Source organism: Sus scrofa, chromosome 14, assembly GCF_054392235.1.
Source record: "Sus scrofa isolate SSC_HxYL_T2T_F1_AM1 chromosome 14, Sscrofa_HxYL_maternal_Yorkshire_Landrace_v2.0, whole genome shotgun sequence".
NCBI lineage: Eukaryota > Metazoa > Chordata > Mammalia > Artiodactyla > Suidae > Sus > Sus scrofa.
Window position 1 is genome coordinate 136,810,506 of NC_139396.1, and position 25,009 is coordinate 136,835,514.

General features: G+C 37.5%; 2 protein-coding genes across 21 annotated transcripts in view; both read right to left on the reverse strand.

The window, feature by feature from the left end:
- PCGF6 (polycomb group ring finger 6) overlaps positions 1-25,009 on the reverse strand; it is a 1,082,924-nt gene that overhangs the window by 925,209 nt on the left and 132,706 nt on the right. The window lies entirely within an intron of this gene.
- NT5C2 (5'-nucleotidase, cytosolic II) overlaps positions 1-25,009 on the reverse strand; it is a 166,077-nt gene that overhangs the window by 67,282 nt on the left and 73,786 nt on the right. For all 20 annotated transcript variants that reach the window (XM_084995324.1, XM_084995304.1, XM_084995313.1 and 17 more), the window contains one exon: positions 15,248-15,372. Coding sequence is in view for 15 of the 20 variants with exons in the window: in XM_084995304.1 (XP_084851430.1) it covers positions 15,248-15,348 (101 nt within the window). In the remaining 5 variants the exon portion in view is untranslated. The remainder of the gene's footprint in view (positions 1-15,247; positions 15,373-25,009) is intronic.

A 25,009-nucleotide genomic window follows, 5' to 3' on the forward strand; every position in this document is an offset into this window, starting at 1 on the left:
CACTTTTTTTTTTTCCTTTTTTGTCCACTCCATAGCATACGGAGTTCCTGGGCCAGGGATCAGATACAAGTACCATGGTTGTAACCTAAGCTGAAGCTGCGGCAACTCTGGATCCTTAACCCACTGTGCCAGGCTGGGGATCGAACCTGCGTCCCAGAGCTCCCAAGCCACTGCTGATCCTGTTGTGCCACAGCAGGAACTCCTCCAACACTTTTTTAAAAATAACTAAGGGATTAAAATTTGGAATTAATGATTATATTACTCTCCACTTCTTGGATCTATGGTATCATATTCAGAGATGGTTTGCTTTCCTAATGGGGACAGTAACAAAATTCTCTTTTAAAAAGCTTTGAAAAGGAAGTAGTTGGAAATAGAGCCAGGGATGAACTTCAGGTCTTTTGATTCTTAAACTAAAGTTCATTAAGATTTAAACATTTAACATAAAAGTGGAAACCATAAATGAAGTACCAGAGCACATTTGAAAAATATTCCAAAATGAAATTCTAAAACCAAAAATTCATAAAAACTAAAATAAAAAAGGTGATAAAAAGATTCGAGTCAGACTGAAAAGAGAATTAATGGGAGCTTCTGTCATGACTCAGTGGTAACAAACTCGACTAGTATCCATGAGGATGTGGGTTTGATCCCTGGCCTTGCACAGTGGGTTAAGGATCTGGCCTTGCTATGAGCTGTGATGTAGGCTGCAGACGAGGTTTGATCCTGCATTCCTGTGGCGTGTGCTGGGAGCTCCAGCTCTGATTCAACCCCTAGCCTGGGAACTTCCATATGCTGCAGGTTTGGTCCTGAAGGAAAAAAAAAAGAAGGATGGAAAATACAAAAGAAAGGATAAGAGAAGAAAGGAATACAGTACCAAAGTCTAACATATGCTTATTAGAGTTCAGAAGGAGAAGAGAAAAGAGCAAGGACAACACATGAAAAGATAATGACTGAAAAATTATAAAACAATTAAAGACAAGCACAGAATCAAGAACTCCAATGACATTCAATAATAATAAATAAAAAGAAATCCAGTGTTTACTACCTAACAATTCTCAGAGGAATATGAGTGAGAGTGACATTTTTTTTTTTTTCGCCTTTTGTCCTTTTAGGGCCCGTACCTGCAGCATATGGAGGTTCCCAGGTTAGGGGTCTCATTGGAGCTGTAGCCGCTGGCCTGTGTCAGGGCCACAGCAATGCCAGATTCAAGCCGAGTCTGCAACCTGTGCCACAGCTCAAGGCAACGCCAGATTGTCAACCCACTGAGCAAGCCCAGGATCGAACCCACAATCTCATGGTTCCTAGTTTGATTTGTTTCCACTGCGCCACTACGAGAACTCCCAGAGAGTGACATTTCTGATGGGCCTTTTGCATAGTTGTAACTTTTGAAAGCATGTTACTATTACATGTAATAATATAGTTGACCTTTGAACAATGAGGGTATTAGAGCACTAAGCTCCACAAGGTCAAAAATCCACATAATACTTTGAAGTGGTCCTCTGTTTCCTTGGTTCTTAAACTAGGATTAGAAAGGAACCTTTGGAGTTCCCGTCATGGCGCAGTGGTTAACAAATCCAACTAGGAACCATGAGGTTGCGGGTTCGGTCCCTGCCCTTGCTCAGTGAGTTAATGATCCGGCGTTGCCGTGAGCTGTGGTGTAGGTTGCAGACGCGGCTCGGATCCTGCGTTGCTGTGGCTGTGGTGTAGGCCAGCGGCTACAGCTCCGATTCGACCCCTAGCCTGGGAACCTCCACATGCCGTGGGAGTGGCCCAAAGAAATAACAAAAAGACCAAAAAAAAAAAAAAAAAAAAAAAAAAAGGAACCTTAGACTTAGAAAAGAACCTCCTTGACCTGATAAAAGACAGCTATGAAAAACCTGTAGCTACCCATCATACTTAATTAAAGACTGCAACCTTTCAGAGTTCCCATCGTGGCTCAGCGGGTTACAAACCCGACTAGTACCCATGAGGATGCACGTTTGATCCTTGGCCTCACTGGGTTAGGGATTCAGCATTGCTATGAGCTGTGGTATAGGTCACGACACAGCTCAGACCCTATGTTGCTGTGACTGTGATATAGGCCAGCAGTTGCAGTTTCAATTTGACCCCTAGCCTGGGAACTTACATATACTGCAGGTGCAGTCCTTAAAAAAAAAAAAAAAAAAAAAAAAAAAAAAAAGACCACAACATTTCTTCTTGAGGTGAGGCAAAAGAAATGTCCAGGAGGTTAAGAATCTGGCATTGATTGTTACTGCAGCGGCCAGGTCGCTGCTGTGCCTCAGGTTTGATCTTTGGCCCAGGAACCTCCACTTGCCACAGGTGCAGCCAAAAAAAACCAAAAGAAAAGGATGTCAACTCACAAGTTCTATCCAGCATGGTACTGAATGTTCTAGCCAAGGAAATCAGGCAAGAAAAAGGGCCTCAAAATTGGAAAAGAAGTAAAACTATCCTTATTTGCAATGACATGATCTTATATATAGAAATCCCTAAAGAATACACAGACACAAAACTATTAGAGATAATAAATGAATTCAGCAAAGTTGCAGAATATAATATCAATATGCAAAAAAAGTTGTATTTCCAAAACAGCAATGAACAATCCAAAAATTAAATTAAACTACATTTTTATTATAGCATTAGAAATCATAAAAATTAGAAATGAATTTAATAAGTGTTAAACAACTCAATAGCAAAAAGCCAACAATCCACTTGAAAAAGAGCAAAAGACCTGAATAGATATTTCTCCAAAGAAGATAGACAGATGGCCAACAGGCACATGAAAAAATGCTCAACATCACTGATTATTAGAGAAATGCAAATCAAAACTACTATGAGGCACCACCTCACATGAGTCAGAATTGCCATTATTAATAAGTCCACAAATAACAAATGCTGGAGAGGGTGTGGAGAAAAAGGTACCCTCCTATACTGTTGGTGGGAATGTAAGTTGGTACAACCACTATGGCAAACAGTATGGAGGTACCTCAGAAAACTAAATATAGAACTACCATATGACCCAGCAATCCCACTCTTGGGCATATACCCTGACAAAACTTTCCTTGAAAAAGACACATGTACCCATATGTTCATTGCACCACTATTCACAATAGCCAAGATATGGAAACAACCTAAAGGTCCATTGACAAATAAATGGATTAAGAAGATGTGATATATATACACATGGAACACTACTCAGCCATAAAAAAGAACAAAATAATGCCATTTGCAGCAACATGGATGGAACTAGAGACTCATAGTAAGTGAAGTAAGTCAGAAAGAGAAAGACAAATACCATATGATATCACTTACATCTGGAATCTAATATACGGCACAAATGAACCTTTCCACAGAATAGAAACTCATGGACATGGAGAACAGACCTGTGGTTGACAAGGGGAAGGGGGAGGGATTGGGATGGACTGGGAATCTGAGGTTAATAGATGCAAACTATTGCCTTTGGAATGGATAAGCAATGAGATCCTGCTGTATAACACTGGGAACTCTATCTAGTCATTTATGATGGAGCATGATGGAGGATAATGTGAGAAAAAGGATGTATATATGTATGTGTAACTGGGTCTCTTTGCTGTACTGTAGGAAAGTGACAGAACACTATAAACCAGCTATAATAGAAAAAAATAAAACTCATTAAAAAATTAAAAAACACTAAAAAATATTAAGACCTAAACACTGATAAAAATCATTTAAAAAAAAAATAAGTGTTGGGAGTTCCTGTCGTGGTGCAACGGAAACGAATCTGACTAGGAACCATAAAGCTGTGTGTTCAATCCCTGGCCTTGTTCGGTGGGTTAAGGATCTGGCATTGCCCTGAGCTGCGGTGTAGATCACAGACGCAGCTTGGATCTGATGTTGCTGCTGCTGTGGCTGTGATGTAGGCCGGCGGCTATAGCTCCAATTAGACCCCTAGCCTGGGGACCTCCATATGCCTCAGGTGCGGCCCTAAAAAGACAAAAAGACAAAAGAAAAAAGAAAAAAAAGAAGAAAAAATTAACTCAAAATATATCCAAAACCTAAATATAAAACATAAAACTATCAGAGTTCCTATTGTGGCTCAGTGGAAATGAATCTGACCAGCATCCATGAGGATGCAGGTTCTATCCCTGGCCTTGCCCAGTGGGTTAAGGATCCAGCATTTCCATGAGCTGTGGTGTAGGTCGCAGATGTGGCTCAGATCTAGTGCTGCTGTGGCTGTTACACAGACCAGTGTCTACTGCTCCAATTTGAACCCTAGTCTGGGAACCTCTGTATGTCATGGGTACAGCCCTAAAAAAGACAAAAATAAAAATTTTTAAAAACCCGTGAAACTATATAACTCTCAGAAGAAAATTTAAGTGTAAATTTTTGTGACCTGAGATTAAGCAACAATTTCTTAAACTTGAAAACAAAAGTACAAGCAACAAAAATCACAGATGAACTGGACTTCATCAGTATTAAAAAAAAATCTGGAGTTCCCATTGTGGCGTGGCGGAAATGAATCCGACCAGGAACCATGAGGTTATGGGTTTGATCCCTGGCCTTGCTCAGTGGGTTAAGGATCCAGTGTTGCCATGAGCTGTGGTGTAGGTCACAGATGCGGCTGGGATCTGGCGTTGCTGTGAATGTGGTGTAGGCCAGTGGCTATGGCTCCGAGTAGACCCCTAGCCTGGGAACCTCCATATGCCACAAGTGCGACCTGACAGAAAGACAAAAAAAGAAAAAAATCTATTCCTTCAAATGACATTACCAAGAAGGTGAAAAGACAACCCATAGACTGGGAGAAAATATCTGATATATTAGACAAAAACTTAGTACCTAGAATATATATATAAAGAACTAATATTCAACTCAACAGTGAAAAGACAAGAAATAGGCAAAGGATCTGAAGAGATATTTCTCAAGAGAAGATATACAAATGGCCACTAAGAACATAAAAAGATACCCAACAACATTAATTATAAGGGAAAAGCAAACGAAAATCCCAGTGAGATGCCATCACACACACACAGTAGGATGGCTATAATAATTTTTAAAAACCCACTAACAAGTGTTACTGTGAGGATGTAGAGAAACTAGAAGCCACAATCATTGCTGGAGGGAATGTAAAAAGATGGATTTGCATTGGAAAAGAGTTAGATAATTCTTCAATAAATTAAAGTTACCATTTGACCCAGCAAATTCCACTGCTAGATAACATACTCCTCCAAAATGAAAACATGTCCACACAAAATATATACACAAATGTTTATGGCAGTACTATTTGTACCAGCCAAAATGTGGAAACAATACAAATATTAAGCAACAAATGAACAGATAAACAAAATGTTGTATATTCATACACTGGAATGTTATTCAGCAATTAAAGGAGTTGAGTACTGACTCATGCTACAATATGGATGAAATTTGAAAATATTAAGAGACAGAAAAAAAGCCACATATTTTATGATTCTATTTATATGATATGTCCAAAACAGGCAATTCCATAGAGACATAAAATAGATTAGGGCTGTCAGGGATTGGAGACAGAAGGGAATGCAATGTAACTACTAATAGGTATGGGGTTTCTTTTTGGGGTGATGAAAATGTCATGGAGATAATAGTGGTGATGGTTACACTGAATTATTTATCACTATTTTATGTTATGAATTATATCTCAATAAAGCTGTTTATTTTTTATTTTATTTTTTTGTTTTTAGGGCCGTACCCACGGCATAGGGAGGTTTCCAGGCTTGGGGTCTAACTGGAGCTACAGCTGCTGGCCTATGCCACAGCCACAGCAATGCAGGATCCAAGCCGTATCTGTGACCTATACCACTGCTCACGGCAACGCCGGATGCTTAACCCACTAAGCAAGGCCAGGGAGCACACCTGCGTCCTCATGGTTCCTAGTTAGATTCATTAACGCTAAGCCACAACAGGAACTCCTAGAGCTGTTTTTTTAAAGAACATATATAAAGACAAATCAGTAAGAAAAAGAGACAACTCAATTAGCAAATGACTTGAATAGTCAAGTCACAAAAGATGGATTCTAAAGGGCTAGTTAATGTATGAAGAGGTGTTTTTTCAGAAAAATGCAAATTAAAACCAAATTGATCTGTCAGTATGTATCCACCAAAATCAGTTTTAAATTAAAAATATCATTCAAGAGATCAATATTAAAGTGTTGGTCATATTGTTTTCATACATTTCAGGTAAAATTCTAAATCAGAGCAACCACTTTGGAAAATGATTTTTGTTGTATCTATCTAAACCAAACATATGCTTTACTCTACGGCCCAGCAATTCCACTGCTTGGAGAAATAAGTGTATATAGCCATTAAAAGATATATTCAGAGTTCCCTTTGTGGCTCAGTGGTTAACAACCCCAACTAGGACCTATGAGGACGCAAGTTCAATCCCTGGCCTTGCTCAGTGGATTAAGGATCCGGCGTGGCTGTGAGCTGTAGTGTGGGTTGCAGACGCAGCTCGGATCCCTTGTTGCTGTGGCTGTGGTGCATGCCAGCAGCTATAGCTCTGATTGGAGCCTTAGCCTGGAAACTTCCATATGCCACGAGTGTGGCCCTAAAAAGCAAAAAAAAAAAAAAGACACTTTCAAGAATGTTTATGACAGCAGTTCAATTCCTATTTTTTCAAAATTAAAATGCAGTTAAAATTGAGCTTTTGGAATGTGCGTGTCTTTGAATTTTAATACATTTATAAGTTTCCTAATAACCATCAACATCTGGAATCAAAATGGTTCCATCACCGCCCCCCCCACCAAAACTCTCCTGTTATCCTCTTGTAGTCACACTTCCTCTCCTCTGACAACTCCATCACTATAGTTCTGTCTTCCAGAACACTGTATAAAATACCAGTATCAGTAGGAAACCTCTTAAGACTATCTTCTTTGACTCAGCATTGTGTCTCTGACAGTTATCCAAGTTGCTGTGTCTTATTAATAGTGTGTTTCTTTTTCCTGAATTATATTTCATTGTGTGGATTACTGCATTTTAATTATGTATTTACCCATATTTGGGTTGTCTCTTGTTTGAGGCAATTTTAGACTGATATATCACAAACATTATTTATGTACAGTTTTGTGCATGAGCATAAGTTTTCATTTATCTAGGGCAAATATCTAGGAGTAAAATCTCTGGGTCATTGGCTAAGCATTTCTAACTTTATAAGAAACTACCAAATTGTTTTTCAGAGTAGCTATAGCATTTCACCTTTCTACCAGCAACGTATCAGAGTTCCAACTGCTCCATGTCCTTGACAACACTTGGTATTGCCAGTATTTTTTATTTTAGCCATTGTAATAGGCATAAACAATGCAGTTTTTATTTGTATTTCCCTAGTGATGTTACAGGTGTGCTTTATACCATCCATACAGACTCTGAAGTGATGTGTCAGGCTTTTGCCCATTTCTTCATTGGGTTATTTTCATGTTACTGAATTTTAAAAAGTTCTTTTTTTTTTTTTTTTTTGCCATTTCTAGGGCCTCTCCCGTGACACATGGAGGTTCCCAGGCTAGGTGTTGAATCAGAGCTGTAGCTGCCGGCCTACGCCAGAGCCACTGCAACGCGAGATCCGAGCCGTGTCTGCAACCTACACCACAGCTCACAGCAACGCCGGATCCTTAACCCACTGAGCAACGCCAGGGATCAAACCCGCAACTCATGGTTCCTAGCTGGATTCGTTAACTACTGAGCCATGATGGGAACTCCTAAAAAGTTCTTTATATGCTCTAGACACAAGTCCTTTATCAGGTTTGTGATTTACAGGTATTTTTTCAGTCTGTAGCAGCTTTATGATTAATAGCTATCCATTAACAGAAAACGAATAAACAAATTATCAAATACTGAGGAAACAGAATGCTGCGTAGTAATAAAAAAAGGACAAATTACTAGTACATTCAAAACCACAGATGAATCTCTCTCTCAGACATACAGTGAACAAAAGAAGGCATACCCAAAAGAATCCTTTAAGGTGAAGTATACTACCTAAATATGAGTAACATTTCTTCAATTTGAGTTTCTTACCATAGGATTCCATTAAATCAACTATCTACTATCTTTTATTCTTTCTCTTCCTTGACACTGCCACTACCAACACCCTCACTCTGCTTTTTTTATTTTACTTTTAAGTAGATTATTTGGGGAAGAACATAGAGGGTATGGTGGCAGAGAAACAAACTGAGAATGTTTTAGGATCCAATATTTTCTTTTGAACAATAAAGTCTAGAGAATATGCATTCCATAAAGTGGTATCACTGAACAATATAAAGAGCATTGTATCTAGAACAGACAATACCTATGCTGTAAGAAAAGGTATGCCACTGCGAGAATTTTTTTTTGTTTTTTTGGGTTTTTTTTTTTTTGGGTCTTTTTAGGGCTGCACCTGCATTATATGTCAAGTTCCCAGGCTAGGGGCTGAATCAGAGCTGGAGCTGCCAGTCTATACCACAGTCACAGCAATGAGGGATCTGAGCTGCATCTGCAGCCTACACTACAGCTTAAGGTGTAGCCAGATCCTTAACCGACTGAGCAAGGCCAGGGGTTGAACCTGTGTCCTGATGAATACTAGTCGGGTTTGTTACTCCTAAGCCACAACAGGAACTCCAAGAATTTTTTAAATTAAACTTACTATGTTGACATAATTGTGGATTCACGAGCAGTAGTAAGAAATGATAGAGAGATTCCCTGTACTCTCTACCCAGTCTCCCCGCAATGGGAACATCTTGAATAAATGCAGTAGAATATATCACAACCAGGAAACTGACAAGTGAGTTTTACATGCACTCACTTGTGTCTATGTGTGTGTATGTGTGTGCAAATTCATGTAATCACCATCAGAGTCAAGATACAGAATAATTCTATCACAAGGTTCCTAACCAATCCCTAACCCTTGGCAATCACTATTCTATTTTCAATCGCCATAATTTTGTCATTTCAGAAATGTTATAGACATGGAATTATAGAGTATATAAACTTTTGAGGTTGTTTTTATTAACTCAGCATAATTTTCTTTCTTTCAAGGGAAATGCCTGCAACATATAGAAGTTCACAGGCTAGGGGTCGAACTGGAGCCATAGGCTGAGGCCTACATCACAGCCACAGCATTGCCAGACCTGACCTGCATCTGCAATTTGCACCATAGCTTGCAGCAAGGCTGGATCCTTAACCCACTGAGTGAGGCCAGGGATTGAACCAGTATCCTCATGGATACTAGTCAGGTTTTTAACCTGCTGAGCCACAATGGGAGCTCCTCAGCATAATTTCCCTGAGTTGTATTAAAGTTGTGCCTATCAATAGTTCATTCCTTTTTACTGATGAATCGTATTCCACTGATCGAACGTTTAGGGTCAAAATGAATAGGACTAAAAAAAAGTTACAAATCCCTGAATCCTCACTTGTCATTCCTTAGGAATATGAAACACTAATCAAAGCATTAGAATGATAAACTACAAAAAATTTTTAACACAGTTCTGATACCCGACCTTACTCTTACTCTGACAAGATATTGTATCTTATTTAAGGATGGCTCCTTGGCATTACTGAGGACTTACATTTCCATGCAAATTTCAGTTTATAATATGGCTACTAGAATTTTAACAATTTATTTATTTGAATATTTGAAATCATACTAAAATGACATGTTAATTCAGCTTGACTGATGATACAACTAAAAAGTTGAATGACATTCATGTGATATCCATAAGTATGTTAAGTGAGAAAAAAAAATTTATCGACCTGTAGTTTTTGTCTGCATAAAACCTGATACCTACACTTTTATTGAGATTAAAAAAAAAACATAAACATTTCTAATTCCCCTAGTGTGCTGAGCTATAGGTACTACAAAATGCTATATATGTACATAAATTCCTTTTTGTTCCTTAAACATATATAATAAATTTATTTTGATTGGAGAATTATCATTCAACCATTTAAATAAAGACTGGTACAAAGGCCAACATTTTTAAAGAAAATAATTTTATATAAACAAAGAACTTTAAAGACAAACTTTAAAAACAAAGTCTTTTGAAAGACTACAATGTCTTTTAAAACAAGGCAAAAGACTGGATGACCACAAACCCAATTACTTGTTAAATTTCAGTCCGACATGATAAAAAAAACCACTTATGAATTCATAAGCTATGTTCACAAAGAAAGAGCCAATTCACTTACAAAAATCCTTTCATACTATAATCGCTGGAACTTTAAAAAGATAAAACCAAATACCTGACTTCAGCATCCTGGGTACAATCAACAGGGAGAGCAGATGAAAATTCTAATTGTTCCATTCCCGGATTTGGTAAATTCAAATTCTGATCTATATTCATTACTATCAGATTCTAGGTGTTAAATAAAGTACTATTTAAATTGTCTAACCTGCCTCCTTCAAGTCACAATAACATCTGAGCAACTCAGCCTATCTTCTGACAATATACTGAAACATATTCTAATGAAGGGTTTGGCCTGATGATTAGCCCCAACATAGAAGATTCAGCAAACATAATAAGGAAATGGAAGAACAATTCACACAGTCTGAAAGCCAGTTTCTTTTTCTTTTTTTTTTGACCATACCTGGGCATGCAGAAGTTCCTGGACCAGGTATTGAACTCAAACCACAGGAGTGACTCAGCCACTGCAGTGAAACTCTGGGTACTTAACCCACTAGTCACATGGGAATTCCTGAAGGCCAGTTTCTTAATAATGACACAGGACCATCATTTCCATATCAAAATTTAAATGGCTAATATTAAGCAAAAATATATATATATGGAAGTTAGATATTTATTTACTTAAAAATATTCAGCCTCTTCTAAAATGGAATTCTAAAGCATCATATGTAATGCAGTTATGATAAATGATCATCACTGTTTGCCTAATTTAACCAATGATAAATTACCAACACTAATAAATGTCTTTAATAAAAAGCCCTGGAAACAGAATATTCCACAAATTGACTAAATTAGAAAACTAAAATAAATTTCTTCTAAATGCTTTCTATCTAAACTTTTTAATTAGGAGTTCTCTTGTGGCACAGCAGGTTAAGGATCTGTCACTGCAGCAATTCGGATCGCTGCTGTGGCACAGGTTCAATCTCTGGCCCAGGAACTTCCACATGCCATGGGCATGATTCCCCCCAAAATACAAAAAAAAAAAAAAAAACCCAAATTTTTTAATTAAAAAAAGCAAATGCTTGCAAGAGTTCAAGAACCCAATTTCTCATATTCAAAGGAAATTCTGCAATATGCTACAACATGGATGAACTTTGAAGACATCATGCTAAGTGAAATACGCCAGTCACAAAAAGATAAACACTGTATGATTTCATTTATATGACGTCATTGGAGTAGTCAAAATCATTGAGACAGATAGAAAGATAATGATGACTGGCTCCCAAGGGCTAGAGTGAAGGGAGAATAGAGAATTATTGTTCCATAGGTTTCAATTTTACAAGATGAAAAGAGTTATGGGGATGGACAGTGGTGATGACTGCACAACAATGTGAATGAATTTACTACACTGAACTATACACTTAAAAAGTTAAGATGCAAATTTTATGTCATTTGTACTTTACCACAATAAAAAATTTTAAGTGATCTAAAAATTAAAACCTTTCAAGACACTTTTTCTATTGTTTCTGTGATTTCAGATTGTATTCTGCTGTATGAAGAATGTAGGGTGCACAGCCTACCTAAAATCTTCCAGGAAATACCATTCCAAATGAATCAGAAGTGCTCTCAGGTTGTGACATATTAATTACAATTAGGACACTTGATGCTTTAAAGCTAGAAGCAGCCGTAATGATGATGATCTGTCTTCATTGCATAATTCTAGTCCTTGTTTCCAGTGATAATTACATTATAACCAAATGCATACTTTATGAACATAAAGACTAAGCAAATAATTGAACAGAAAGTATAAAACACCTCTGTATTTTCTCTCTTCTAAATGTGTACGCTATGTGTTTCATTAACACAGATACACATACACACTGGGTTTTACACTCTAGTTTCATGCTTGTCCAGCAACATGTCTCACACACTGCAGAGGATCACTGGTACCCACTGATTGATTTTGCATCTTCATACCTTGATGGGAACCTGAAATATTTTTAATTTTTCAGGGTTTAAGGAATAAAATCTAGAAATGCTACATAGTCAACAGATGTTTCTGCTTAAAAGAGTCAAGTCAATTTGTTATGAGATACTGTTTGCTGTGTATAAACACATTCACCAAAGAACTGTCATGAAGGTTGAAATCATAACCTGTTGGCCCAGTGACTAGGAGTTTATTCAGTAAATGCTCAACTTGTTTTCACTTGTGGATCAGTTAATTAAAGACTCTTGCATCCCATGAGTATCATAAACTCCCAAGTAATAAGCAATTATTAATTAGCAATTATTAAGTTCAAAGAAATATACATTCATTGAATGTAGAATTTTATTTTTATTTTTTGGTCTTTTGTCTTTTTAGGGCTGCATGCACAGCACACGGAGGTTCCCAGGCTAGGGATTGAATCAGAACTGTAGCTGCTGGCCTACGCCACAGCAAAGCGGGACCTGAGCTGAGTCTGAGACCTACACCACAGCTCAGGGCAAAGCCAGATCCTTAACCTACTGAGCTAGGCCAGAGACTGAATCTGCATTCTCATGGATGCTAGTCAGATTTGTTTCCGCTGAGCCAGGATGGGAACTCCGAGTGTAGAATTTTTAAAGCTAGAAGCAGCCTTAAAGATCTCCCTCTTTAATCTCATTTTACAGATAATGAGATTAAACCATCATCTAAAGCAACCATCACCAGAGAAGCTAACTGGCCTCCCCAGGATAACAACAAAACCTGAACCCAGATCTTCCAACTCTAACTCCACTCATTTACTCCTTTTCTATTTCTTAGAACGAATTTCAGAGACAGTTTAATAATCTTGTATTCTGTCATCTCTACTACGTTCCTAAATCCAATGTATCATGAATATACAATGTATCTGACTCTTAGACATTTACATTTTTAAAGTAAATAAACTGTATGCATTTCTTTTTGATCTTGATTACTAAAAATATGTATGAATATTCAACATAAAAGTTTTGAGTCCTTGAGGTATACTGCTAGTATAAATTTGGTTGATTTCTTACATGTATAGAGTAATTTAACCATCCCAGAACAGATAAGTAATTATGAGTTGTTGTAGACTACCTGGAGTTCTCACAGACTTTTTTTTAGCACTTCCAGTATACCAGCATTTCTACCTGTCCCTGGATCTGCCAGGATGGAGGCAGAATTAATTCTAGTAGGGCCCAGATCTTTCTCTTCTATAAAGATGAACTTCTTTTTCTTCTTCTTCTTTCTTTTTAGGGCCACACCTGTGGCATATGGAAGTTCCCAGGCTCAGAATGGAATTGGAGCCACAGCTGCCAGCCTACGTCACAGCCACAGCAACACTGGGATCTGAGCTGCATCTGTGACCCATGCCACAGCCTTCTCAATCCACAGAGCAAGGCCAGGGATCAAACTCACATCCCCATGGACACCAGTCGGGTTCTCAACCCACTGAACTACAATGGGAACTCCTATAAGGATAAACTTCTAACGTCTGAAAATAAATGATTCCTAACTGCAATATCTACTTCCAAGTATCTTAGCTACTTAAGATTTAGTTTGAAGCAGCCATTTAATTGAATCTATTAAAAGTAGTAAATGTGGAGTTCCTGTCATGGCACAGAGGAAACAAATCCAACTAGTAGCCATGAGGTTTTGGGTTCGATCCCTGGCACCCCTCAGTGGGTTAAGGATCCAGTATTGCCGAGAACTGTGGCATAGGTCACAGACTCTGCTCGGATCTTGTGTTACTGTGGCTGTGGTGTAGGCCGGCAGCTGTAGCTCCGATTCGATCCCTAGCCTGGGAACCTCCATATGCTGTGGGTGCAGTCCTAAAAAAAAAAAACAAAAAACAAACCAAAAAAAAAGTGGCAAATGAATTGAAAATACTTACATTTTAAACTTTTAAAGAAAAAGTGATTTAGAGAAAACTTTGTCTTAAATCAATACAAGAAAACATTACTATTACCCAGAGTTACCCACACTTAATGTAACACAGTACTCTGCAGACACAATGCTAAAACTATATTTGAAAACTATCATCAATTTGTGGTAAATGGCAATTAAGAATCATATTCCTGAGGGAGTGGGACAGACTGGGAGTTAAGGGTTAATAAATGCAAACTACTACATTTAGAATGGATAAAAAACAAGGACTTACTTGTGAATATAGTTCACAGGGAACTATATTCAATCTTCTGAGATAGACCACAATGCAAGATAATATATAAAAAAATAATTTATTATTATTAAAGTAGAGTTGATTTACGTTTCGTCAAGTTCTGTTGTATAACAAAGTGACCCAATCACACAAATTTCCCTGTGCTGTAAAAAAAAGAATGCTAATGGGAGTTCCCTTTGTGGTGCAGCAAAAACAAACTAGACTAGCACCCATGAGGATGCAGGTTTGATCCCTGGCGTCGCTCAGTGGTTGGCAATGTGGCATTGCTATGAGCTGTGGTGCAGGTCACAGACACAGCAGCTTTGATCCCACAATGCAGTGGCTGCGGCACAGGTAGGCAGCTATAGTGCCGATTCGACCCCTAACCTGGGAACTTTCATATGCCTCCAGTGCAGCCCTAAAAAAAAAAAAAAAAAGAAAAAAAAAATTATGGAATTCCTGCTGTGGCTCAACGGTAACCAACCCGACTAGTAACCATGAGGATGCAGGTTTGATCCCTGGCCTCGCTCAGTGGGTTAAATACCCCGCAATGCTATGAGCTGTGGTGTAGGTAGCAGACATGGCTTGGATCCTGTGCTGCTGTGGTGTATACCAGCAGCTGTAGCTCTGATCTGACCCCCAGCCTGGGAACTTCCATATGCCATAGGCACGGCTCTAAAAAAGAAAAAAAAAAAAAAAAGGAACCATATTCTTAATAACTAAGGCACAATTATGGAACAGCTGAAGACTTTCTGCTCTCAAGGAATTTTATTAGCAGATATAAAAAGCAGTTAAAAAAATTACCTTTAAAAAGCAGCAGCCCCAATGTAGTATACCAGCAACTAATAAAAGTCTAGACTTTGGACCGGGTCTGAACCATGAACTAGTTATGTGATCTAGGGTAAATTACCTAACCACTCTGTACATTTATTTCATCATCTGTAAAATGAAGTTATTATATGCTCACTTTATAGAGCTGCTTTGAGGATTAAATAGATAAAATACTTACCGATGATAGGCTTCTCGTCGATACTTTTTCAGGGCATGTTTATCCATGTTAGCAGGCATATCCGCTGCATTTTGTAACCGATCACTCCAGGAGGTTGTCATTTTATTTTAACTGTATACTCAATTCTAAAAAAAAAAAAAATCAGTAATTCAGTAGATTAATATTAGCATCTGTATATTGAAATCATTTTTGTTTGTTTTACAGCCACATCTATGGCATATGTATATTCCTGGGCTAGGTTTCAAATCAGAGCTACAATTGGGGCCTATGCCACAGCCATGGCAATACCAGATACAGAGCTGCATCTGCGACCTATGCTGCAGCTTGGGGGAATGCCAGATCCTTAACCCACTGAGCAAGGCCAGGTATCGAACCCACATCCTCATGGACACCATGTCAGGTTCTTAATTCACTGAGCCACAACAGGAACTCCATCATATTTTTTTTTCACTAGTTAAAATCTGGCTTGCAAATTGCCTGATATAACCATCTATTTAAATACACTGAATGTGGAAACATACTGAAAAACTATACCAACATTTCTAAACTATGTAAACTTAGGAAAATAATTTCATATAGTAATTTCTATCCAGAAAGATCATATATATCACTTCCAAATAATTAAGCATGACTGCCAGTAATCACTAACTTTAATCCTAGATTCTAGAGAAGGGGCTGAGACCAAAGACTTGCGAAAACACATAATTTTCAGTTAACATATGTATTAAAATATGTGAAGTAGGGAACTTTTAAATTCAGAAACATACTAAGTTCAATCAATGGTGGTACAAAGTAATGAGTATTTGATTTCTAGTTGCATCACACTTTCATGTTTTCCTCTGATAAATTATCTTTCATCTGGTATTAAAGATTAAACTAGAAGAAATAAACTAAAACATTTCATTAGAATGAATATCTAAAACAAGGTGAGTAGCTAAATGTCTTTACTGTAAGTATTTTAACTATAGGTACTGTTCTAGGTTTCACTTCTATTTTTGAATTTTTCATCTGTAAATAGTCTTTTTTTTTTTTTTTTTTTTTTCTGTTTATTGCTTTTTAGGGCTGAACCCGCAGCATGGAGGTTCCCAGGCTAGGGGTCGAATCAGAGCTGTAGCCGCCACCCTAAGCCAGAGCCATAGCAACGTCAGATCTGAGCCACGTCTGTGACCTACACCACAGCTCACGGCAATGCTGGATCCTTTAACCCCACTGAGCAAGGCCAGGAATCAAACCTGCGTCCCCATGGATGCTAGTCAGATTGTTAACTGCTGAGCCACTATGGAAACTTCTATAAATAGTCTTAAATAAGGGTGAAAAACAACCTTTTAGAGTTAAGAAGTTTATTAACATTTTATTAAAATACCAATGTTTGCGAAAACATCTCCATTCTAACATTTTTAATTTTGAAAATGCTAACATTATTTATGACATTAAGTCAATTTTTAAATAAACTGCCTTTGTAGCTTTTTAAAATAATAATTTATTGAGGTGAAATTCATATAAGAAAACTAAGACAAATACCATATGATATCACTTATAACTGGAATCTAATATCCAGCACAAATGAACATCTCAGAAAAGAAAATCATGGACTTGGAGGAGAGACTTGTGGCTGCCTGATGGGAGGGGGAGGGAGTGGGAGGGATCGGGAGTTTGGGCTTATCAGACACAACCTAGAATAGATTTACAAGGAGATCCTGCTGAATAGCATTGAGAACTTTGTCTAGATACTCATGTTGCAACAGAAGAAAGGGTGGGGGAAAAACTGTAATTGTAATGTACACATGGAAGGATAACCTGACCCCCTTGCTGTACAGTGGGAAAATAAAAAAAAATTATAAAAAAAAATTAAAATAAACACCTTAGAAAGTTATGATAAAAAAAAAGAAAACTAATAATTTTTTTTTTCCCCCACTGTACAGCAAGGGGGTCAGGTTATCCTTCCATGTGTACATTACAATTACAGTTTTTCCCCCACCCTTTCTTCTGAAAACTAATAATTTTAAAGTGAATAAGTGAATGGCATTGAGTACGTTCATGACATAGTGTGACCACCACCTCTATTTAGTTCCAAAATATTTCCATCACCCTGTACCCATCAATCAGATTCTCCCCACTCCCCCGCCCTCTGGCCACGACCAATCCCAGTTCTGCTCTTTGGGTTTATCTATTCTGGTTATTTTATATAAATAGAATCATACAATATGTGACTTTTTAAGTCTGGCTTCTTTCATTTAGCATGTTTTCTAGTTTTACCCATGCTGTACCATGTTTCAGACACTTCATTCCTTTTTATGGCTGAATAATAAATATTCCACTATTCACTGGCTGATGGACATTTGGACTATTTTCACCTTTTGACTATTGTGAATAATACTGCTATGAACATGTATTTACTTGATAACCAGTTTTCAATTCTTTAGATAAACATTTAGGTCTGTAATGTTTTTGAAGTAATTAAGATTTCCAAGAGTTCCCGTTGTGGGGCAGCGGAAATGAATCCAACTACTATCCATGAGGATTTCCTGGCCTCCCTCAGTGGGTCAGGAATCCGGCGTTGCTGTGGCTGTGGTGCAGGCCGGCAGCTGTAGCTCTGATTTGACCCCCTAGCCTAGAAACCTCCACATGCCTTGGGTCAGCCCTAAAAAGACAAAAAAAAAAGAACAAGAAAAAGGAAAACTTCAAATTGAGTTCTGCTGCAATTATAGTCCATAGAGTATAGACAGGAAACAAATTTTGTTTCCTTATTGTTAAGGTCTTAAATGAATGCCAATTTTATTCACAAAAGTCTACCTATTTTTATTCTTAAAAAATTAAGGAGATCTGAAGAGGGCGAACCTCTCTAATCCTTATTTGCATACTGATTAACACACATGTGGATGAAGAAAACACTCAAGAGAACAATTCTAAAGCTCACGCAGGCTAGGAATAGTTCTTTCCCCAATCAGCCAAAATGGAAAATGTCACCATTACACAGTATTAAGTAGAGTAGTTGGAAGGGCTTTGTCTCTGTAGTAGAGCAAAATCATCTAGACTAAATACTGCTCTGGTCCTACCTAGCAGAGGTTAAAAGCCAATACCTGAAAGGATCAAACAGTTTCCAAGTAGCTTAACCACATCAAAAAACAAGAATATGCATAGGAACTAAAAAATATCCAGCACCCAGCAAGGTAAAATTTATAATGTCTGATATCCAATAAAGAATTAGTAGCATTCAAAGAAACAGGAAAATATGACACATACTGAGGACAAAAATCAATTGAAGCAAACCCACAAGTGTGACAGATGACAGGATACTCAAAGACATTAAGTTATTAGAATTGGACAAAATATATTTCAAATAATATATCATTAAGTACATAATTTATAACTGGATATGTTTCATACGTTTTAAAAAAACTAGAAGAATAAAATGTCGAGTACAGGTGTGAAAGATTAAAAAAGATCTATATCAAACAAATATCTAGAAGCAACTACTACAACACCTGAGATGAAAAATGCACTGGATAAACAGATTAGACATTAAAGAAAATGTTAGTGAACTTGAAGACGTAGCAATAGAAACCATCCAAATTAAAACAGATCAATGAACTATGCAGCAGTTTCAAGTATATTCTGATTTCTAACACACAAGTAATTGGAGTCCACAAAATAAAAGAGAAAGGGAGAAGATGGAAAAAAATATTTAATGAAATTGTCAGTGAAGAATTTCCAAACCTGGAGTTCCCGTCGTGGTGCAGTGGAAATGAATCCGACTAGGAACCATAGGTCGCATGTGTGGCTGGATCTGGCCTTGCTGTGATCTGGCTTAGGTTGGCAGCTACAGCTCCAATTAGACCCCTAACCTGGGAACCTCCATATGCCGAGGGTATGGCCCTAAAAAGACAAAAAGACACACACAAAAAAAATTTCCAAACTTAATGAAACTTATAAATCCACAGATCCAAGAAAACTCAGCAAACCCCAAGCACATGAAACAAGAAATCTATACCAAGGCACATCAAGATCAAATTAGCTTAAGAGTGATACAGAGAAAATACTAAAAAGCAGGTAGAGGGAGTTCCCATTGTGGCTCAGTGACTAATAGAGAAAAAAAAAAAAAAATTCTCATCTGAAACAGTGAAACCAGAGGAAAGTGGCAAAACACCTTTAAAGTACTGAAAGAAGTATCTAGAGTTCCCATCATGGCCCAGCGGAAATGAATCTGATTAGTATCCATGAGGACGCAGGTTCAATCCCTGGCCTCACTCTGTGGGTTAAGGATCCAGCATTGCCATGAACTGTGGGGTAGGTCGCAGATGCAGCTTGGATCCTAGGTAGCTGTGGCTGTGGTGTAGGCCGGCAGCTGCATCTCTGATTCAACCCTTAGCCTGGGAACTTCCATATGCCATGGATGTGGCTCTAAAAAACAAACAAACAAACAAAAAGAATGAAAGAAAATAAGTGTCAACTCAGAATTATTTACCTGAGAAAAATATTTTTCAGAAATAAAGACTTTTGGGAGTTCCTGTCGTGGCTCAGTGGTTAATGAATCTGACTAGGAACCATGAGGTTGAGGGTTCGATCCCTGGCCTTGCTCGGTGGGTTAAGGATCCGGCGTTGCCCTGAGCTGTGGTGTAGGTCGCAGATGCGGCTCGGATCCCACGTTGCTGTGGCTCTGGTGTAGGCCGGTGGCCACGGCTCCAACTGGACCCCTAACCTGGGAACCTCCATATGCTGCGGGAGCGGCCCAAGAAATGGCAAAAGGACAAAAGAAAAAAAAAAAAGAAAAAAGAAGAAAGAAAGAAAGAAAGATTTTTTCAGACATACAAGAGCCAAAAGACATCACGAGCAGACTAAAAGAAATTTTAAAGGAAGTCGCTTCAGGAACCTTCCTGCACTGTTGATGGGAATGTAAGTTGACACAGCCACTACGGAAAACAGTATGGATGTTCCTCAAAAAACTAAAAATATGTCTGACCAATCTCATTCCTGGGCGTATATCTGAACGAAACCGTAATTCAAGAAAGATACATGCACCCTTATGTTCACAGCAGCACTATTCACAATAGCCAGGATATGGAAACAACATGAATATCCACTGACAGATGAATGGATAAAGAAGATATGGTACATACATACATAGAATACTATTTAGCCACCAAAAAAATGAAATAATGCCATTTGCAGCAATGTGGATGGACCCAGAGATGATCATACTAAGTGAAGTAAGTCAAAGACAAATACCATATGTAGAATCTATAAAATATGACACAAATGAACTTATCTACTAAACAGAAGCAGAGACACAGAGAACAGACTTATGGATGACAAAGTGGAGAGGGTTCGGGAAGGGATGGAGTAGGATTTTGGGGTAGAAGATGCAAACTATTTATATACAGAATGGATAAGAAACAAGGCCTACTGTAGAGCACAGAGAACTATATTCATTATTCTAAGATAAGCCATAATGGAAAAGAACATTTATTAAAAAAAAAAAGTGTATATAACTGAATTCCTTTGCTATATAGCAGAAATTAACACAACATTGCAAATCCACTATACTTCAATTTAAAAAAAAAAAGAGTTCCCTGATGATCTATGGGGTTAAAGATTCAGCACTGCCACTGCTGTGGCTCAGGTCGAGTTGTGGACATAGGTTCAATCCCTGGTCTGGGAATTTCTACATGTCATGGGTACAGCCAAAAAATAAAATAAAGTAAATTTTTAAAAGGAGGTCCTTCGTGTAAGATGGAAAACAATATCAGATGGACATCAATTTACACAAAGGAATGGATAAATATGAAAGATTTTTTTTGGTACTAGTAAGTCTTTTTAAAAGATACGTGTTTTGGAGTTCCTGTCATGGCTCAGTGGTTAACAAATCTGACTAGGAATCATGAGGTTGTGGGTTCAATCCCTGGCCTTGCTCAGTGCATTAAGGATCTGGTGCTGCCGAAAGCTGTGGTGTACGTCGCAGACTTGGCTCGTATCCCGTGTTGCTGTGGCTGTGGTGTAGGTCGGCAGCTGTAGCTCTGATTCGACCCCTAGCCTGGGAACTTCCATATGCCATAGGAGTGGCCCTAGAAAAGGCAAAAAGACAAAAAAAAAAAAAAAAAAAAAAAAGTGTTTGAAGCAAAAATAATACTAACGTGTTACAAGGTTTATAACATACATAGAAGTAAAATATATGACAGAAGTATCCCAAAGGTGGGCAGGGAGAAAATGGAAGATTCCTAGAGTATACATGAAGCAGTATAATACAATTGAAAGCAGACTGTGACAAGGTAAGGATACATACTATACATCCTAAAGCCATCACCAAAACAACAAGAAAGTTATAGCTAATAAGGCAACAAAAGAGATAAAATGGAAACAAGAGGGAGTTCTCATTGTGGCTCAGGAGTAATGAACACCACTAGTATTCATGAGGACGCATTTCAACCCCTGACCTTGCTCAGTGGGTTGAAGGATCTGGCATTGCTGTGGCTGTGGTGCAAACCAGCAGCCACAGGTCTGATTTTCCCCCTAGCCTGCGAACTTCCATATGCTATGTGTGCAGCCCAAAAAAAAAAAGACAAAAAATTTAAAAAAAATTATTAATGGAACAAGAAATAATCAACCCAAAATGCGAGATGATAAAAGATAAAGGAAACAAAAGAGCAAACAGAAAACAGAAAACAAACAAACAAAAATGCTAAAAGTCTTTCCTTATTAGTAACTACTTTAAAGGCAGCTTGACAGAAAGGAATAAAAACGCGGTCCAACTTTATACTGTCTATAAGAAGACTCACTTTCTATCCAAAGACACAAAAGGTTTAAAGTGGAAGGATAGGAAAAGACATTCTATGCAAATAGTAGCCAAATGGAGCTGAGTGATTTGACTACTATCATACAAAATACCCTTTAAGTGGAGTTCCTGCTGTGGCACAGTGGGTTGATGGTCTGGCTCATCTCTGTGGAGGTGTTGATTTAACCTCCCACCCTGTGCCATGGTGGCCAATGCTGCTGCAGCTGTGGCATAGCTTGCAGCTAGAGTTCAGATTCAATTCCTGGCCTGGGAATTTCTATATATCAGGGGTGTAGCCATTAAAAAAAAAAAAAAAGCAGACGATCCAAATAGACAATTCTCCAAAGAAGACAGCTGGCTGAAAGCACATGAAAAGATGCTAATTATTAGAGAAATTAATCACTAATTATAAGAAAAATGCAAATCAAAACTACAACAAGGTATCACCTCACATCAGTCAGAATAGCCATCATCAAAAATTTCTTTAAAAACAAAAAACGGAACTACCATTTGCTGCTGGATCGTCACAGCAGCACCATTTACAATAGCCAAGACATAGAAGCAACCTAAATGTCTATCAACAAAGGAGTGGATAAAGAAGATGTGGTACATATATACAACGGAATACTACTCAGCCATAAAAAAAGAACAAAAACCCATTTGCAGCAATACAAATGGACCTAGAGATTATCATACTAAGTGAAATAAGTCAGAGAAAAACAACTATCATGATATCACTTATATGCTGAATCTTAATTTTAAAATGATACAAATGAACTTATTTGCAATACAGAAACATACAGATTTCGAAAACAAATTTATGGTTACCAAAGGGGGAAAATGGAGGGAGGGATACATTAGGAGTACAGAACTAACATATACACACTACTACCTATAAAAGAGATAACCAACAAGGACCTACTATATGGCACTGGGAGTCTCAACATTCTGTAATAAACCATATGGGAAAAAAATTTGAAAAGAAATGGATATATGTATATGTACACCTGAATCACTTTGCTGTACCCCTGAAACTAACAAAACATTGTAAAGCAACAATACTCTAATAAAATGTAAAATACATATAAATATATATTTCAACTATACTCCAATAAAATGTAAAATATATATATAGGCAAAATATTACAATGGATGCTTCATCGAAAAATATAAATAGATGGCAAACACATGAAATCCTGCTAAACATCACTTATCATCAGGGAAATGTAAATTACGACCATAACGAGATTCTACTACATGCCTATTAGAATATTTAAAATTAAAAAGGAATTCCCCTTGTGGCACAGTGGTTAACGAATCCAACTGGGAACCATGAGGTTGTGGGTTCGATCCATGGCTTTGCTCAGTGAGTTAAGGATCTGGCATGGCCGTGAGCTGTGGTGTAGGCTGCAGATGCGGCTCGGATCTGGGCTGCAGCTGTAGCTCCGATTTGACTCCTAGCCTGGGAACCTCCACATGCTGCGGGTGTGGCCCTAAAAGGATAAGTAAATCAATAAATTAATAAAATAATAAGTCAGGCTTTTTTTCCTCCTCTTTCCTTACAAATTAGAGGTAGTAATTACACTAAGAAAAGATTTCCCACATATTTTAATTTCTTTTTGTATTACTTTCTGCAGATTATTTGTAGGAAAAATTCAAAGCACTTTCTTGGATCACTCATGGACTAAACAAAACACACTTTATTTTAAAAATTAGTTATAGAGTCTCAGCAAAAGTAACACAAAACTTTCATCAATTAAAAATGTAAACATAAATGATTAAGTAACCATATTATCATTAATATGGAATAAAATCTGCCATAAAGTGCATACAGTTAGGTGACGCTAAAGGGATAAGGAGATTTTCTTAAATCATCACTTTCAAAAAGTTCTTTGATAGTTTTCCTATGATCTTAACATATAACACATCTTAGTGTTACTATAACAGACTTTTAGATTCTATTCACAGTCAGTCTATGTAGTGCTTAACTATTTTCATAGTGACAATAAAATCAGAATGATTATCATGTGGCAAAAAAATAAAAAAGAGTGTTCCAGGTTCCAGTAAGAAGGTAAACACTTCATTTGTCACCAGTTTAGAGTGTCAAGCTTAAGAGTAGTTTCTTCAGTAAGGTACAGATGTGACTAATACTCGATAAAAAGCTCAAAATTTTAATTCCTTTCAAATAATAGTGGTACAGTTTATACTGAAACTGTTCTCTGTTTCGACATAAAATAACCAGCCTGCAAAGAAGTTTTATCTGAAGACTAACAAATGAAATGAACTCTCAAGCATTTAAAATATTTTAGTTTCACACTTTAAAAATATTTCATGGGCACAACATACATAGTTCCCCTCCCCACCAACATGGAACATCACCCTCCCCCAAAGAAAGGGAAACCAGCTGTCCCAAAAGCTCTAAGCAACTGCTGAAAACAGGAAGCCAAGAGTAACTGAAACTGCAGGGTAAGCCTGGTGAGCAACCTTCAGCTTGGTTAGCCATGTTAAAAGTCTGTTTTACCAGCTATAACGGAAAAAAATAAAAATCATTATAACTGAGAAAAAAATGTCTGTTTCAGGTCCCGTCAGTATCTCACTTGGAAAGCAGTGAATAGCACTTAAACATGGGATGTAGCACAGGTCCATGAGACAGCGTTAATATACAGGTCAGTTTCAAACAAATACTCAGTTTTCAGTGGAATAAGTGTGTCAACAAAGATAACAGAGTAATAACAGTAAGTAAATATGAACACTCAGCGTTTTACTACACTTCGCTGGAATTTATTTTGTGTTTGAAATATAAGAACAATGGGCACTGCTTTGAAACTTGAATGGAAAGGATAATTTTGAATGGCTTTTTCCAATTTTCTCATCACCCTGAAATTTATTTTATTTTCATAAATAAATTACATATTGCACATATTAAACTAGTTTACTTTCTAGAAAAAGAAAAGTTAAAGTTCCATCATCCATCTGTATATCTGGTATTGTAT